Source organism: Eleginops maclovinus, chromosome 20 (genome assembly GCF_036324505.1).
Source record: "Eleginops maclovinus isolate JMC-PN-2008 ecotype Puerto Natales chromosome 20, JC_Emac_rtc_rv5, whole genome shotgun sequence".
In the NCBI taxonomy this organism is placed as follows: Eukaryota; Metazoa; Chordata; class Actinopteri; order Perciformes; family Eleginopidae; genus Eleginops; species Eleginops maclovinus.
The window spans coordinates 25,023,512-25,039,297 of record NC_086368.1 but is presented as its reverse complement, the minus strand read 5'-3'; the positions used below and the strand labels follow the sequence as shown (position 1 = coordinate 25,039,297).

Here is a 15,786-nt window from a genome sequence, read left to right as displayed (position 1 = left end):
CATACACACTGTTGCATAAACACAGGCGTGCACGCGGAAACACGCACCCGACTATAACCTAGAGACGCACATACGCACACACACCCCTGCTGACCCGCACACAGGCTCTTTTAGCCCTTTGTTAAAGCCCCTGAAACAATCCCAGGGAGAAGAATGAAGTTTAAAAGTAGGGCACCTTCTGCTGCATCCCAAGTTTCACACAAGCAGATTCCTGGAAGTGGGCCCTGGATAAAAAGCAGGGCGCTTGTCTTAGCTGGGTGTCTCTCACTTCTACATGTATGGGAACCGGGGGAGAGTCTCTACCGGGCGACGGGGCAGACAGGGGGGAACTGACAGTAGAAGGACCTGGGGGGGTTGTATTAGAGGGTGATGGGGTGGATGGGAGGACACCCGGGCGTGAGAGGAACTAACAGGGAAGGGGAATGGCGTTGTGGCTCTTGCGGGGGTCGATGCATGTTTACAAGAAGGGCACATTCCTTAATCGTGAGAATGGCAGTTCGATGCACAGCAATAACACAGAGACAGACCAGGCAGATGGCCCGAGGCATCACTTACTGTAGCCACAGCACACAAAACAAAAGCCTGTTGCTTTATCAAACAGTCGAAGGTCGGGTGGAGACGGGAATATGAATATTACGTCTGTTTTATTTCGCAGTGGGGTTTAAAAAAATACATTTGCATTAAAAGCACTAACTGCATGAGGGCTTTCTTATCAGACATGCTTCTGTGGTAGAATACTTCCTGTTGTGAATGTGTTGTGCTCACAGTATCAAAACACACACAGGTGTGCAGGTGTGACGCTGTGTACTCTGCGGCCACTTGTAGTTCCCGGTGTTAAAGGTGGGGCGGCGTTCCTACAGTTTAACCTGAAATGCTGCCTTGCTGGGGGCTAAACACCTGCGCTGCGCTCACAGGGCTGCAGAGAAAAGGTTAGAGAAGATGTGTGTGTGTGTGTGTGGGGGGGGGGGGTAGTTTACACCTGAGCTGCCTGTGTTTACCCCCAACCCATACCTAACAGGGTCTCTGGTTACTCTAAGAGCTGTTCTTTAAACACATTATTCAGCTCAGGTGTACAGGGGACATCTGCATAGAAAACATTACAATAACTCTGCACTGTAGCCCTATTGAGTGTGACAAGAATACACACACCTACACCTGTTGCACCTGCACTTCCCTCTGTAAGCCACATGAATAGATAGCCAGATTCCCACACCCAAGTAAATTAACTTCCTCCTGTTGTCGTGCCCTCTGCACAGCTTTGATAAATCGAAACAACAAACAAGAGGCGAAACTTGAGCGGGTTCAGATCACACAGCTGAACCAGCGGAGGCTGTTAAGGTAGGACTTTGGTGTCAAGAGCATCAGGAGAGAGAAACAAAAACTCCCCGAGGCCCAAATAACTTGATTATACCCGCTCCACAATCAAAACAAAAGTGGCAGGCCCAATCTGTTCACTGTCAATGGCGGCTCTCATTTGTCAAGCCCATCCAAGAGGTTGGTTCTCAGGCGACTTGCACAATGCCCAGTGACAAACAGGAGGGCTCTCCTTTTAGCCCTGCCTGCCACCGGGAAGCCCATCTGAAGTATTAATCTTTGGGTGGAAGAGTGGAGGAGAGGGCTCAGCCTGGCCCAGCCATTGTCCCCAGGCCTGGGCCCTCTGAATGGGGCTTTGTCAGCTCCACAGCTGCCACTGTCCATGCTCCATCTTTGGGCTTTGGCTCCCATGTCCCCTGGCCGTGCTGACTGGACGCCTCTGTGCAGCTGTGGGGATGTGCCGTTTTGTGTGTGTGTGTGTGTGTGTGTGTGTGTGTGTGTGTGTGTGTGTGTGTGTGTGTGTGTGTGTGTGTGTGTGTGTGTGTGTGTGTGTGTGGGACAGAGAGAGAGGTTAGGTGACAGACCATTCGTCTCAAACTCACACACAAATAGAGAGGGTCTTACTTGTCATTTCAAAGTAGTGCCTTGAGTTGCCATGGAGTCTTAGAACAACCAGAAAAAGTTCCCGCCTTAAATAGGTCAGTTTTGTTTTTCTTCAGGGGACTATATTCTACTTTGGGAAAACGTGTGTGTTGACTTCTGTGGCTCTTTTGTATCGATCTTCTTAAACGTTTTAACATGTTTATGTCAGGCTTAGATAATGTTTGATTTTTAAAGAAAATGTATCTTTTTTATTATATGAACAGTATATCAATAGGAAACATTAGTCAACTAATTGAAATTCATCTGCAACTGTTTTGATTAATCAATCATCGATAATCAATTAATCGTTTTTTTTCAAAAACTTTTTTCCAAATATCCAACTGAACATCTTTAGGGTTTGGACTAACAAAATAATACATTTAAATGTTGACTTTGAGAAAGTGAGATGGTAATAAAATAATCATCAGTCGCAGCACTGATATATATTGATCCATTCAGCGCAGCAACACTATGTAAGTAAGACAACAGTGGTGACGGACAATGCTGGAGCTGATCTGATGGTTTCCCAGAAGCAGTTATTTTACTCTCCATCTCCCCCTGTAAAGCAGGGGGCAGCTGGCCAGCAGCAATCAGGCCTGTCCCCCAGAGGCATCCTCTGGCTCCCAGCTGGGAACAGCTGGTCTCCCCTTCTGCTACCAGTGGACCTGGGCCCTGCTGGAGGTCCTGGAGCGGTGAAGGCCTCATAGGATCTGACAAACAGGCCGCATTCATTCACACATAGACAGGTTCTGCTAATGAAGAGGCCTCATTAGGCTACATTTACAGTTTCTAAAGAGGTGCATCTATTGTTCGGTCCAAGAGGGGAGCAATAGCCGTGGGGCTCCTCAGGACAATAAAGGAACTCATCTGGCTGTGTTGCCAGTTTCACCGTGGCCTCGGCGCAGAGTCAGATTTAACTCACCGACCATCCTCCCTGTGATGTCAGCGGCAAACTGTTGGTAAAGTGAAAGAGGAAGAAGGGGGGGGTGGGATTGCAAAATAGTTGCTGGTGGTGATGAGGGGGGGGGTGATGACCAGTGGACGGAAAGGGACTCTGGTGTTATTAGATTTGCAACAAGCCGTAACACTGTCTCCCATTGTGTATCCCTCCACCCCTGCCCTCCCCCAAGCCCCTGACTGTAGAGAACACTACCCAGCATCCCCTCCTCCAGCTCCCTCTCTCACCCCCTCCTCACCCAGCCCCACCCCAGCAACCCCCCCACACCCCCAACTAAAGCTCTCTCTCCAGGCAATTGCCACTGGAGTGGAAAGTATTCCAGAGCACAATGCCTATGCTCTCAATGGGTGCTTTAGCATGCCACCAGTGCGCTGTCACCAGCAGATGGGGAGCTAATTAGAAGCCATTAAAGGGCTTTGATAGTGTGTGTGGGAACCAGGCGGAGGGAGATGGCCACAGGGGTGTAAAGGAGGGGTAGGTCCGGTGAATGCACACACACACACACACACACATGTACACACCAGAGAGAAAGAGATAGAGAGAGACCAAGCTGTCCCTGTAAGGCCAAGGACGCAGAGCAGAGGACACCTGTGGGGCTTCAAGGATCTCTGTGAGGCTTCACCGCACACCAACTATCAGATGGAGATAGTGTTTGTGCTGCTCGCCCCTGGCTCTCAGGGAAGGGCATCCATACACCCACCCGTCTGCCTGCCTGCACAGAGGAAAAACACCCAACAGGAGCAACAAGGCTCCAGCCGGTCTGCCCTGCTGATGACACATCTCTGAACCAGGACTCCCACAGGAAGTGACTCCCAACCACGGGCCCTCAGTCATTACAGAGGCCGGGCAGCCCAGGGAGGTGCCAGGCCACGCCGGGACATACCAGGAATCCAGGCAGAAACGTACACAACATGCACCCACAGAAGCCGTGACCAGACATTTGACTAAAGTAATGTGGTCCAAGTCGCAAGAAAGTCCTTTTTTCTGGGGGAAGACGAGTCACCCCAGAGCGAAATACTGCAGTCCAACCTGCTGTATCAGCTGTTTATAAAGAGAAAAGACAAGGTATTCATACCTGTCTAATAAGGATATTCATGGCCATTTCATCTAACCTGTTCAACATTTATAACAATGAATTGATTTAATATGAATGAAAAATGAAAAAAAGGTGATGATTATGTGATCCAATTATGGCCATGAGGAGTTTGACTGATAACATAAGTCCAGGTGACCTCTCTGGCCGTGAAACCCAATATTATAAACCCTCACAATCAGGTACTGGCCTCCTCCGCTCGTACCTGTGACTGATGGCCCCAACGGTCAGTCCTCACTCAGCTGTGGGGTATACGTGACGTTGTGGTGTGGTAAAAGTTTTTTGTATCGGACACCACACTCACCCCTCCCAGTCCCATGAGAGCCTCTCCACACACCTGCACACAGGTGTGATCATTATCAAGCAAACAGGAAGAGCGTGACTGGGAACTGAAAACTAATCCCACAGCTGCAAGGACATGGCCTGTGTGTGTGTGTGTGTGTGTGTGTCTGTGTGTGTGAGAGAGAGAGTAAAAATTGTTGAAAACTTGCATGTGGTGCTCTCCTCTCATAATCAAATTCCTTCACATTTCTTTTCAACGGTGTATCTGAACAATCCCACTGAACTTAAAACCTCTGTCTAAGAAACCATTTATTCTCCCCTGCCATTATTGTGGTGACTTTGATGTTTCAGGAAGTAGTACGCACACTACTTATTGTCCCCACAGCAATAATAACAACAGCGTAAAGTGTGAAAGCATTGTTGGAATGTCCTATTTCCTCTATGTGAATTCCTGCACCAGCGTTTCCCCTCGTGGCTTCCTGTAGTGTGCGTTTGTAGATCTATTTGCTTGTGCGATAAAGAGGGTGTATCAGCGAATATGTTTCCCCTCCGCCAAATGGGACAGTTCATAGTGAAAAATTCTAGGAACAGTTTGTGTAAGGGCATACGTTTAGCCAAGATACACGATGTCCTGAAACAAAGTGTAGCCTTTCTGCTGCTTGACTGATGCAGGATGTTGCAACAACACTGTCACAAACAGTAGCCTGTCAAGAGACTTTAAACACAAAGTGATAATAGGTTCCCATGTAAAGACTCCACTGGGAAATGAATACTGTGTCAGCGATGAAGGAGGGAAAGAGGAGCGGGGAGAGGGCATTGCCATTCTGTCAGTTAAAATCAGGAGCTAATATGTTTCACTTTTCGTTCCCCTCCTCTCCCTCTTCCCTCTGTCTTCTCTCTCCCCTCGCCTTGATGTGCTGTAAACAGGCTAAAAAGGGCCCAGCTGTGTGGAGTTATTGTTGGTGTCAGTAGGAAGTGCTGATAGCTTTTGCAGCTGAACAAAAGCTGGATGAGGGGAGTGGAGGGGCGCTCCAGACACTGTGGCTCCAGCCTAGATTCTCTCCCACAATCCCTGCACCGCACTCCCATTGTTCTGCCCACCCGGCCCTCCCTCCGCCCTGTCAGCTGCGACCTAGGACAGAGGGCAAAAAAAAAGAGAAAAGGAAAAAAAAAAAGGAAAGTTTCTTAAAAAGTTTTTACAGGCTACTGCTGCAACGGCTGGAAGGAACAGGCAGGGTGGTAGTAAAGTTTGTTACAAGACAGCAAAGCAATGCTCATGTTATCTGTGGTCTGCTCCAACATCTGTGCACACAAGCAGGGGCTCTTTAAATAGCATTTGGGTTAAAAGTGTGAGAGACAAGCTGCTTTTAACTCCTGCAAATTCATTTAAAAGTTGATGAAAAGCTGCAGTGCATTAGTCTGTGCAAAGACTATTTATGATAGTCTAAACACTTTTGAAAAAACATGCTTTAAAACTATTATATTTTGCAGATCGTTGTAAAATAAAAGAGCTTCATTCAAAGTACACTTACTCAAGTAATGTGTTTAAATACAAGAAAGGGAATAAAACGTATATGATTTTTTTGTTTTGTTTTATGGCACTTCAGACTTTTACTTCACTTCAGGGCAAACATTATACTTTTCCTTCCACTAAAGTCACGGTTATTGTTCTTGGTCATTTTAAATATATTCAGATTAACTGCATGAAATGTATCATCTAAACTTTGATGCACTGACATGGAACTACCCAACAGTATAAGAAAATAAGTGAAATAAAATCACATTTGGCCAGATACAATACTAAAACACATGACCCACATTATTAAATCAGTGATAAACAATCCCTGAGTCATTGGGAACAGATAATGACTTTACTTTAGTAAGCTTTGCAAAGCATTCAGACAACTTTTAAGGCTGCCTTCTCAAGCATTGCTACTTAAATGTAAGTCATACTAATGAGTGAAATGTTATTATAGTAGCTGCTGCAATATTTTAGTGAAACAAAGTTTGTTTTAATATGTAATAAAAAAGTAAGTGAATTAAGATTGAAAAAAGTTTTTGGCAAATGCATTGTTATTCCTTAGAGAATATTACCTTATCTGTAATGTATAGCATGCATTGTGTCATGCATGATTAACCATTTCACATGACAAACTGTGAGCATTGAGGGGAAAATGAACTCCTGCACACAAGTTCCATGAAACCATCGAATTAAGAATGAATCTTTGAACACAGGGATCAATAAAGTATATATAATCTAATTTACTTTTCATAAAGTAATACTAAGTGGTCTAATGTTATTATAGTGGCTGCAGCAATATTGTTGTGAACTTTAAGTAAAAAGTCAGTGAAGGAAGTTTTAAAAAGTGAATAGAAAAATGCATAGTTTTGTTTTTGCTTGGATAAAATTGCATTAACTTAAATGTATAACATACATTAGTTAAATGCATGAGAGTCTAAACTATTGCATTACAAACTGTCACTGGCATTGAGGGAAAACTTCCTGCAGACAAATTGCATAAAATCGCCAAATTAAAGAAACACCTTTTAAAGGGGCTCGATAAAGTACATTTAGCCTAATCTACTTTGTCTAAAAAATACTAAGTAGTAACGTGTCATTTTAGTAGTTGCTGCAAAGATGTGGTTGAAAATAGTTATTTTTAATAAGAGTCAAATAATTAAGTTTTAAAAAGTTATTAGGAAATATAAAGTTGTGTCTTGCTTAAGTAATATTGCACATCTTAAATGTAAAACACACATTAGTTTAATGCATGAGTCTAAACTATTGCATCACAAACTATCACTGGCTTTGAGGGAAAACCGAATTCCAGCAAACAAATTGCATAAAAACACCGAATTAAAAAAAGTTTGAAGTTATCTCAGGGCCACACAGTAGTCACCGTGGGCTGTGGAGGAATGCAGCAGTTATTTAGTGTTAAAATAAAGCCTCTCCTCTGACAGGCTCTGCAGGTGCGCGGGGCGGTAATCCCCCCCCCCTGCTGCTTTTAAAGGTGATAAATGAACGACAAAGCCCCGGAGCCGGTTTGTTCTCAGGGCTCCGCGCGCCACGCAGGTGAATGGAGCAGTGCAGAGTGCGAGCTCTCTTGTTTGACGTCTCCATGGCGACCGCCCGAGCGGCGCCAGGCTGACAGGCGTCAAGGCTCGGATGAATGGGTGACGTCACCGCGCTGGCGCCTGCCAGTCTGCTCGGGCTTGTTTGGACAATCTGGGGGGAAGATTCAGAACAGAGCGATGCGATCTGAGTGAGCACACAAGGCTGAGCACACACTGCAGAAACATGTGAAGGAATCCGTGAAGCTGCTGCTCACACTGATGCTTTTAGAGGAGCAGCAAAATGAAAGTCTGTGCTGCGAGAAAGCATAAAGAAAGCTTTGAGTTAAATAAAAACAGGGATTTTGTCCGCTGGGAAACGACTTTGCCGCATATTTTCTAATACAATCACCAATCTGTCCTCAAATGTTATTAACTAATGATGCGATAAATTGAATAAACTGCTAATCTATTTAGTGACTGCATTCCTCACAACAACAGTTGTTTCCAAACACAGTAATTACCAAAAAGTGAATCTTTTCCCAGGATTATTTGGCCACTCAATTGTCTTACTTTACTGTACTATTGTCATCCACATCTGCAGTGGCATCAACAATGTGCGAGGCAAATCTAGGGCACTGTGGCAGTCTAATTATCATTAGCCATTCATCCTATTCATCCTGTCCCATCCCACACACATTCCCACAGTGCATTCACCACCCCGTGACTGTCCCCAGGCTATCTACACCTGCAGAGTCCCCAAGCCATGGACAGCTGGATTCCCACATATTACCCATAAAAGAAACACATTTGTTTCCATTTGTAACGCCATCCCTCAAACAGATTGTAAATCCTGATAACCAGGCGGGAACAGCCATTGGTTAGGAGTGCTGTTGTGGACCGACCCTTCAATACAAACACAGCCTTCTGATTGGCTCCCTGTCTTCAAACAGGACTACTCTGGCACGCCCCCCAGCTCCTTCTCTGCTATAAAGGAGAGGAGGTTTGCCCATGTGGATGTTGCAAACTGTCAACATAGCATTGCCAAGATCTCTAAGAGGAAAAGAAGCCTCACTGCTCAACTACTTTTACTTTATCCCACTTTGGAAACTACACCTCTCACACTAATCAACATGAAGGTTGTCGGATCTACCTGCGCCCTGAAGAGCAAGGTCGGCGGAGAGGACATGGTGCGCTGCCTGTCCGAACAGAGCTTGACCATCGCCAAATGCAAAATCCCACTGCTGGATGAACAGATGAGCGCCTTCCTCGCCGACATGAACAGTTGCTACAGCAAATTGAAGGAACTTGTACCCACGCTCCCCACCAACAAGAAAGCCAGCAAGGTGGAGATCCTGCAGCATGTCATTGATTACATCTGGGACCTGCAGGTCGAGCTGGACGAGCCGGAGAAAAGTCGCCAGATCTCCAGCGGCATGACACGCACACCTTTGACCACGCTCAATGCTGAGATCGCAAGCATCGCAGTCGAGGTAAATATCTTTTCACATACACTGCAGTGTTTAACAGAGGTGCCTGCATCACTGTGGCGTGTTTTTGGAACGTTATTACTTGTGCGTAAAGTTAAAATAGCCATGCGTAAAAGTTCATTTTGTGCTGAAGTTTTGTTGTGACTGCCTCCTATCTATGAACAGATGTCCTAATCAATATCCCTCTTCTCTTTCCCGCAGAATGGATGCTCAGACGACAGGATTATGTGCCGTTAAGAGCCAGTGGAGCATCGCGCCATCACCCAAAAAAGCGAGCACCGCAGAAAACGAACAAGGCAATCTGATGTGTATTCTAAAAACACATCTGTAAAAAAACCTTGAACTGTGTAGGGACGTTTGAAACTCCCAATGCTAGAAAAATAACGTTGTGTGGACATTCTCCGACGTTGAGGTTCTCTGTCACTCAAGGCTCTCGATTCATCAGAGGGCCCTGAATGAAGAAGAAGACGAAGATGTGCGGTGGTGTCCAGAGATAGACTGGGTTAGCCCGGGGACCAAGACATGTTCAGTGCAACCAGCGCCGCTCGTTGCTTGTAGAGTTTCTAAAGAAAGCTAATGTTTCTGTTACGCTCTTTTTATCTTGTGTTAACCATATAGAGATATTCAACATTTTGTAAAAAGTTAAGTAAATTTCTCAGATTCCTGAGCGACAAACTGTATTGTATATTACAATGCCACATTATGTGAACATATTGTTTTCTTACAATGTACCTTATTCGTGTTTTTATTAAAACAAGACGATTATTTTTGAACAAGAATCCTCATGTGTCCTTGTGTTTGTGGGTGAGAGAGATAAAGATACTTATATTAGGTGTTATATCTTGCAACTGGAGTCTTCAGTGGTGGATTTCCTAGCACATACTTGTGAAGCATGACACCAGTGGGTATAAGAGGCTGTTATGGCCGTATTATCAACATGATTAATAGCAGGCCTACTCATTTTCATCGGAATAGCTTATCTTGTTGCTGATATTAGCACGAGGGGAGTGTAAAGTGGTTGTCAATTAAAAAAAAAGTGCTACACAGAAGAAGCTGTTAAGTCACTCAAGTAACATAAACCTAAAGCTGGTGGTCAACAAAATGGCTCAGAGCCAGTTAAATTGGTAATTTGCCTCTCTATGGGTCATTACCGTATCACATTACAGGAGGAAGTCTCATGTTAAATCGTCAAGTCTTAACATCTTGACAAATTGAGGAAGTTTGGAATTAAATTAAAATAAAATTATCCCATGAGAAATACTTTTTAACGAGGGTTAAAATACTACACAGAAAGCGTGTCAATAAACAACTCAAGATAATGATAAGATAAGTAAAAAGTGAATAAATAAGACAAAAGTTGGTTTGAGTCAATAAAACCCACTTTACATATGGTGTTTCGATATGTTATCAGAGTAAATCAGAAGTTTTTAAGTCTCCCCCCCGGCACTGCAGGGGTTAAAATGGCTTTGGCGAGGCGATTCGTTATAAGATTTATTCTGTCTCCCTGGTGCAATGTTTTTCCCATTTCCCTGCGGTGCGATGCGCACAGCTGCAGCCCCGGCGTGGCCAGTGTGTGATTGTGTTTGTGTGATAGCTTTGTGCCAAGGGCAGGGGAGGGCGGCGGGGCCCAGACTGAGCGGCGCCTCGGCACACCTGGGGAAGTTCAGGTTAAATAGCTCCACATTCCTCAACACACAGCTGATTGAAACATTAACAAACAGTAATCCACGGGCCAGGCCGCAGATGGGCCGGGAAACACGCCAACACTCAAAGAGAGTGAGAGAGAGAGAGAGAGAGAGAGAGAGAGAGAGAGAGAGAGAGAGAGAGAGAGAGAGAGAGAGAGAGAGAGAGAGAGAGAGAGAGAGAGAGAGAGAGAGAGAGAGAGAGAGAGAGAGAGAGAGAGCCGCTCTTTGGTAGAGATTCCCACAGTACAGCCGTATGTTTTAAAGTTGTACTAATATATATACTTTTTTAAAATTGAAATACATACAATGCTTGAGCTGTCCATTAAAAGTTACATTCATTTTTTAAATACAAATAAAATAAAACTTTCCAATTTATTTTTTTAATCACATATCAATATTCAATGGCAATCTTTCTTAATATGGTGGAGTATATTCAATTAAAAGCAGGCTTGTGGTGGTCTGTACTCAGGATGTTATTACCATTTAAATCTAATTAGGGTCGATTATTGTTTGGATTTTAAATTTGCTAATTTCCTGATTATTATTTTAATCCATTAATCTATAAAGAATAATCTCTCTCTCTCTCTCTCGTCAACTCTCTTGCAGGTGGCGCCCTCTTGCGAGCATGGAATGAACTGCATGATTAAAAAAGGCCATCAACAGGCAACAGCGCCATCTTCCGGTAGAACTACCTGCTGATATTAAATAATTCTATATTTAAATAAAATGTGCTACTCAAGTATATCGCATATGTCTTGATTACCATCCAGCACTATATATAATACAAATATAATGTACCAGCTGCAACACTAATAAATATAAATGTCATCATCAATGATTAATAACTCATTCTGTAACCTTTTTTGTATTAAAACGTCTACAGAAAAGACAAGCCCAATGTTATTAATTATTTATATTTTATTATCGACTGAGTTATGCATTCACATTATCCCAGATATTTCGAAAAATTTACAAAACTAGAAAAAATGTGATTTTCAAATCGTAACAGTGTGTTTTGTTGGGTTGCCTTTAATATCCTAAACTATGGAATGAAACTAATCCTAATCGGGAAAAACTGTCTGCACTGACACATTCAAATGTGCAGTTTCTACATATTGATTTGATCACATAAGCAGAGGTTGATGAAGTACTCAGATCTTGTACTTACTTGTACAAAAGTAGTAGTACCAGAGTGTAGCACTTGAAAAAAGTTACTCAAGTAAAAGCACAAAAGTATTAGCATCAAAATCTACTTAAAGTAAAAGTACTCATTGTGCAGATTTCCACATTTCAGAATAATATATATTATACGCTTTGATTATAATTATAGATCATTAAAGTGTTGGTAAAGGTGCAACTAGTTTTAATGATGTTGTATACTGCAGGGTAGCTTGGGAATTTACTCCAGGCGGGACTAACTTATTTAAGTGTTGATTATATTTGATATTATTCATCAAAATCTGCAAAGTAAGGTATTCAATAAATGTAGTGGAGTAAAAGTACACAATTTACCTCTGAATTGTAGTGGAGTAGAAGTACAGCGTCGCAAAAAGTTGAAATACTCAAGTAAAGTACAAGTATCTCAAATTGTACTTAAGTACAGTACTTGAGTAAATGCACTTATTAACGACCTATCTCTGAACTTAAGCAACATAAGTATTTCTAAGACATGTCATAGCGTCTCATATAAAAACACCAAAACACTCACCTGTCCCACGGTCCGTTGCTCAAATGGGTCCCCGGGGAAACAGCATACACTTCTATTATTCCTGGTGGGGGTTACAAAATCAGCATGTATCCAGGGTGGTGTATCTCTCTTACATTTGTATTTGTTTGTATACTAGTTTTTCATACATTAATTATGTATAGTTTAATTAATGTATGTTTATTTTGTTAAACGTTCCTATCACTGTCATATAAAAAACACATTAGTACATAACAGCCCCTTTTTATGGTACAGCCTAAATGTTGGGGCTATTAAAGGCAGTTCTTTTTGCCATTAGGTTGTTTGGTGGTGTTGATGGACGTTGTATTGAATTGGTCCTGGATTGAAGTGTTGCCATGTCCGCGGCCTGGGTCTGCCTCAGCCTCCTTACTTCGATCAGGCCGCTCATAGGTCAGCCTTACAACCATAATTATAACAACACATTTGATTTATCCAGCGCTTTATCGAGGTACAAAATAAATACAAAGCCAAGACAGCATTAGCCTACATCTGCTTTGTTTGATCAAAGTGATTCATTTCAAGATCATCATGACCCCCCCACGTGTATCCTGTGAGCCTGAGGAGGGGCTGACCTTTAAGAATCCTCACATTAAACTTCTTGTCTCGATACAAAGCAGTTAAAACTAGCTCTGTTAGACAGTAAAAATGCTGCTGAGGATTTTTAGATCAACAATCTAATGTCTTTACACATCTTTCACAAGGGTCACACCAACTAGCTCTATTTTAAAGCATATGTCCTGATAGTACTCATGTACTTTAAACCAAAATATTGTAAAATCCAAGTAAAGCAGCTTTTCTCTTAGAGAATATAAGATCTGAAATTTTAATGGAAGAATCCTTCATTAGTATTTTACAATAACGTGACAGCTCTAGCTCCCATTCTCTGTCTTTGATCACTATTGGTCGGTAGTATAGTGGCTTATGCTTACTGTTACTATAGTGAGGGAGTGAAATTCAGTCAGAGGGTAATAATAATCAGACAACCAGAGTCAAAAGTGTTTAAATAGAAATTTGTATTTACATCAATATCAACAACAGAAAAAATCTGTAATATACATCCTGTAAAATGACAGCTTATCTTACCATGAAATAACGTAAAAACAAACCAAATGATCTCTTGCCTCTTTTTTGCACTTCAATTCAAACTCTACAGAGTTTCTTTTTCCTGAAGTAAAAAGAAAAAAGGATCTGGACATAAAATGATGTTATTTCCTGAAAGATAGAAGAGATACTGATATGTCTTGAAGTGGATTGCGTTCCATTGGTATTTCTCTTTTACAGCAAAACATGCTTCGTTTGTTTTTCCTGGATGTAAAAACATTCTGTTGAGAGTTTCCGGTCCTCTTCGCTCTGCATTGAACGCCTCTCACTGCGAAGGAACTTGCTCCGTATGCTTACAGTACAAAAACCAGGTCCATGATATGTACCCCGTTTACTTTCAGACGAATAAAAGCATTAAAAATGTACACCAGAAACCACGGAGACTATACAGAGATGTGGAAAAATATCTTTGGATTGCGCATGTTGAAAAAGGTAGATTAGGCAAGATGAGGATGATAGTCAACAGAAGATGGGGCTGAATAAAATACACTCAACAGGGAGGGGGAGAACATTGCAAGGTTACATTGAGGAGCGCGTTCCTCTTTACTGTACTGCAGACAAAACCCATACACCTCCCCTCAAACAAAACCCCCAAAAATAATTTCATTTGCTTAACGTAATCAACCACCTCCGCCATCTTCCAATGAAACCTCCGACAAGCTCAAACCTTCGACTCGTCACAAGTAAAAGTGCCTCGCTAAAACATGGAATACATGACTTTTTGGAAAATTTAAAAAATACAGCATACAGAAAAAAGACAAACAAGGGAAGGAAACCCCCGAACACACCTGCAATATTTGCAACGGCATTAAAAAAATAATAAAAATCAACCAAATAGGCATTGACCTATGGGACACAAAAATACAACCAGGTCTCATACTTTGTGCAATAATGGGCCTTTAAAAAGCATGTTTGATATATTTTGTAGAATATTTACAATTCATATTCACAGAGACATCTAATACTGCAGTACCATGTGTTTGCTTATAACAGGTGTTAGGATGCTCAGTTACAGTCTAAAGCATAGAGGCGTAGAGTTATTGCTCCGATCTGCATAACGTAGATAACTGTGCTTTATAGCTTCCGATGACTTCAAGAATGAGGCGCATCCAAAGTAGAAATAAAGAAAACCCATTGTTGTGAAGGCATTGAATCTCTAGTAAGGCTGTAATGATGAAGAAATATTGCATCGATCTTTGTTCCACACAGAAGCTTCCTGGTAAAGTGCAGCCACAGCTCGTTGTACCATAGTCCCGTACTGCAGCCTGGCCGTGACGCTGAATACTGCCCGACAGCAGCACACACACAAACATGCGCTCACACACACACGCACACACATACACGCACACACACTTGTACTTTGTGTTTGTGCATCACCTTCACAGGGTAACAGTATGTGAGGCTTCAATCGGGGATGAAGCCCAACTTTAGTCCTTATGCCCCATGTCCTGGATGAGCGGTCTGTCTGTGTCACAGATAATGCTGGAGAGCTCTTACTGCGTGTGTTTTTGTGTGTGTGTGTAGGTCCAGCTGTTCTCAGGGCTCGGACCGCTCTGCTGCAGCTGAAAGGCTCCAGATTCTGCCTCCGGTCCTCAGCAATACTTCTGCAGAGAGAAAAACAGTCCAGGGTTGAAACAAATGGATGTGTTTACCTGTATTTAAGGATAAGGAACTGTTACATATTATAATCTAAAACTCCTACAATGCAATGTTTAACCCACCTGATCAGGTCCCATTTGCATTCTGCCCATTGCCATGGGGTTCATGCCCATCTGTCCCGGCATCTGGCCCTGCATCTGGCCCTGCATCTGGCCCTGCATCTGGCCCTGCATCTGGCCCTGCATTGGGCTTTGCATTTGACCCTGCATTGGGCCCTGCATTTGGCCCTGCATTTGACCCTGCATTTGACCTTGAATAGGGCCCTGCATCTGGCTCTGCCGCTGTACTGGTATCTGGCCCATCTGTCCTGCACCGGCCCCACTGACTGGCCCGGCTCCACCCATGGAGTTGTTTATCATCATGGGTCCAAACTGGCCCTGGTTGCCCTGCTGGGGAAACTGCTGCTGGGGGTAGGAGCTAAAACAACAGAAGAAAAAAACATGTTTAAACACAGGACATTTACATCAGACAGAAATAAAACACAAAATGAAACAGGTTACCATCAGCATCTAACACTTGAATAACTGATAAATGATTTAGCGTAAGGAAGCCTGGCGCTACATACTTGCTGCGGGGCATGGCGCCCTGTGTCCAGCCTTTCATGTCTCCGGACGGGTACATTGCCCCTCCCTGGGGATTTCCCTGCATCCCCGGCATCATGTTGGTCTGAGGAGGACCTGCCATCCGTCCTTGCATCATGTTCGCTGGTGGGCTGCTAACAGGAGACATGTACGATGGGTCCCCCTGCTGGTTCATCCCTGCAGCTACAACAATAAGAAAACAGT

At 43.2% G+C, this 15,786-nt stretch overlaps 2 protein-coding genes across 2 annotated transcripts in view; one reads left to right on the top strand and one right to left on the bottom strand.

Annotated features, from left to right (window-relative positions):
- The first annotated feature begins 8,348 nt into the window (after window positions 1-8,348).
- On the top strand, window positions 8,349-9,609 carry id1 (inhibitor of DNA binding 1, HLH protein). The gene is made up of 2 exons (XM_063911842.1): window positions 8,349-8,833; window positions 9,032-9,609. Exons 1-2 carry the CDS (start codon window positions 8,474-8,476, stop codon window positions 9,065-9,067), a joined length of 396 nt encoding a protein of 131 aa, XP_063767912.1. The 5' UTR covers window positions 8,349-8,473; the 3' UTR covers window positions 9,068-9,609.
- Window positions 9,610-13,237: 3,628 nt separating this feature from the next.
- The window catches only part of LOC134883144 (nuclear receptor coactivator 3-like), a 28,527-nt gene continuing 25,978 nt past the window's right edge, over window positions 13,238-15,786 (bottom strand). Inside the window, 3 exon segments of the mRNA XM_063911348.1 lie at window positions 13,238-14,946; window positions 15,064-15,418; window positions 15,567-15,765. Of these exon segments, the coding sequence (XP_063767418.1) occupies window positions 14,935-14,946; window positions 15,064-15,418; window positions 15,567-15,765 (566 nt within the window). The 3' untranslated portion in view covers window positions 13,238-14,934.

Coding starts and splice junctions, on each gene's coding strand:
- id1 (XM_063911842.1), top strand. CDS start 8,474: ATGAAGGTTGTCGGATCTACCTGCGCCCTGAAGAGCAAGGTCGGCGGA. Junction 8,834..9,031: donor TCGCAAGCATCGCAGTCGAG/GTAAATATCTTT, acceptor TCTTTCCCGCAG/AATGGATGCTCAGACGACAG.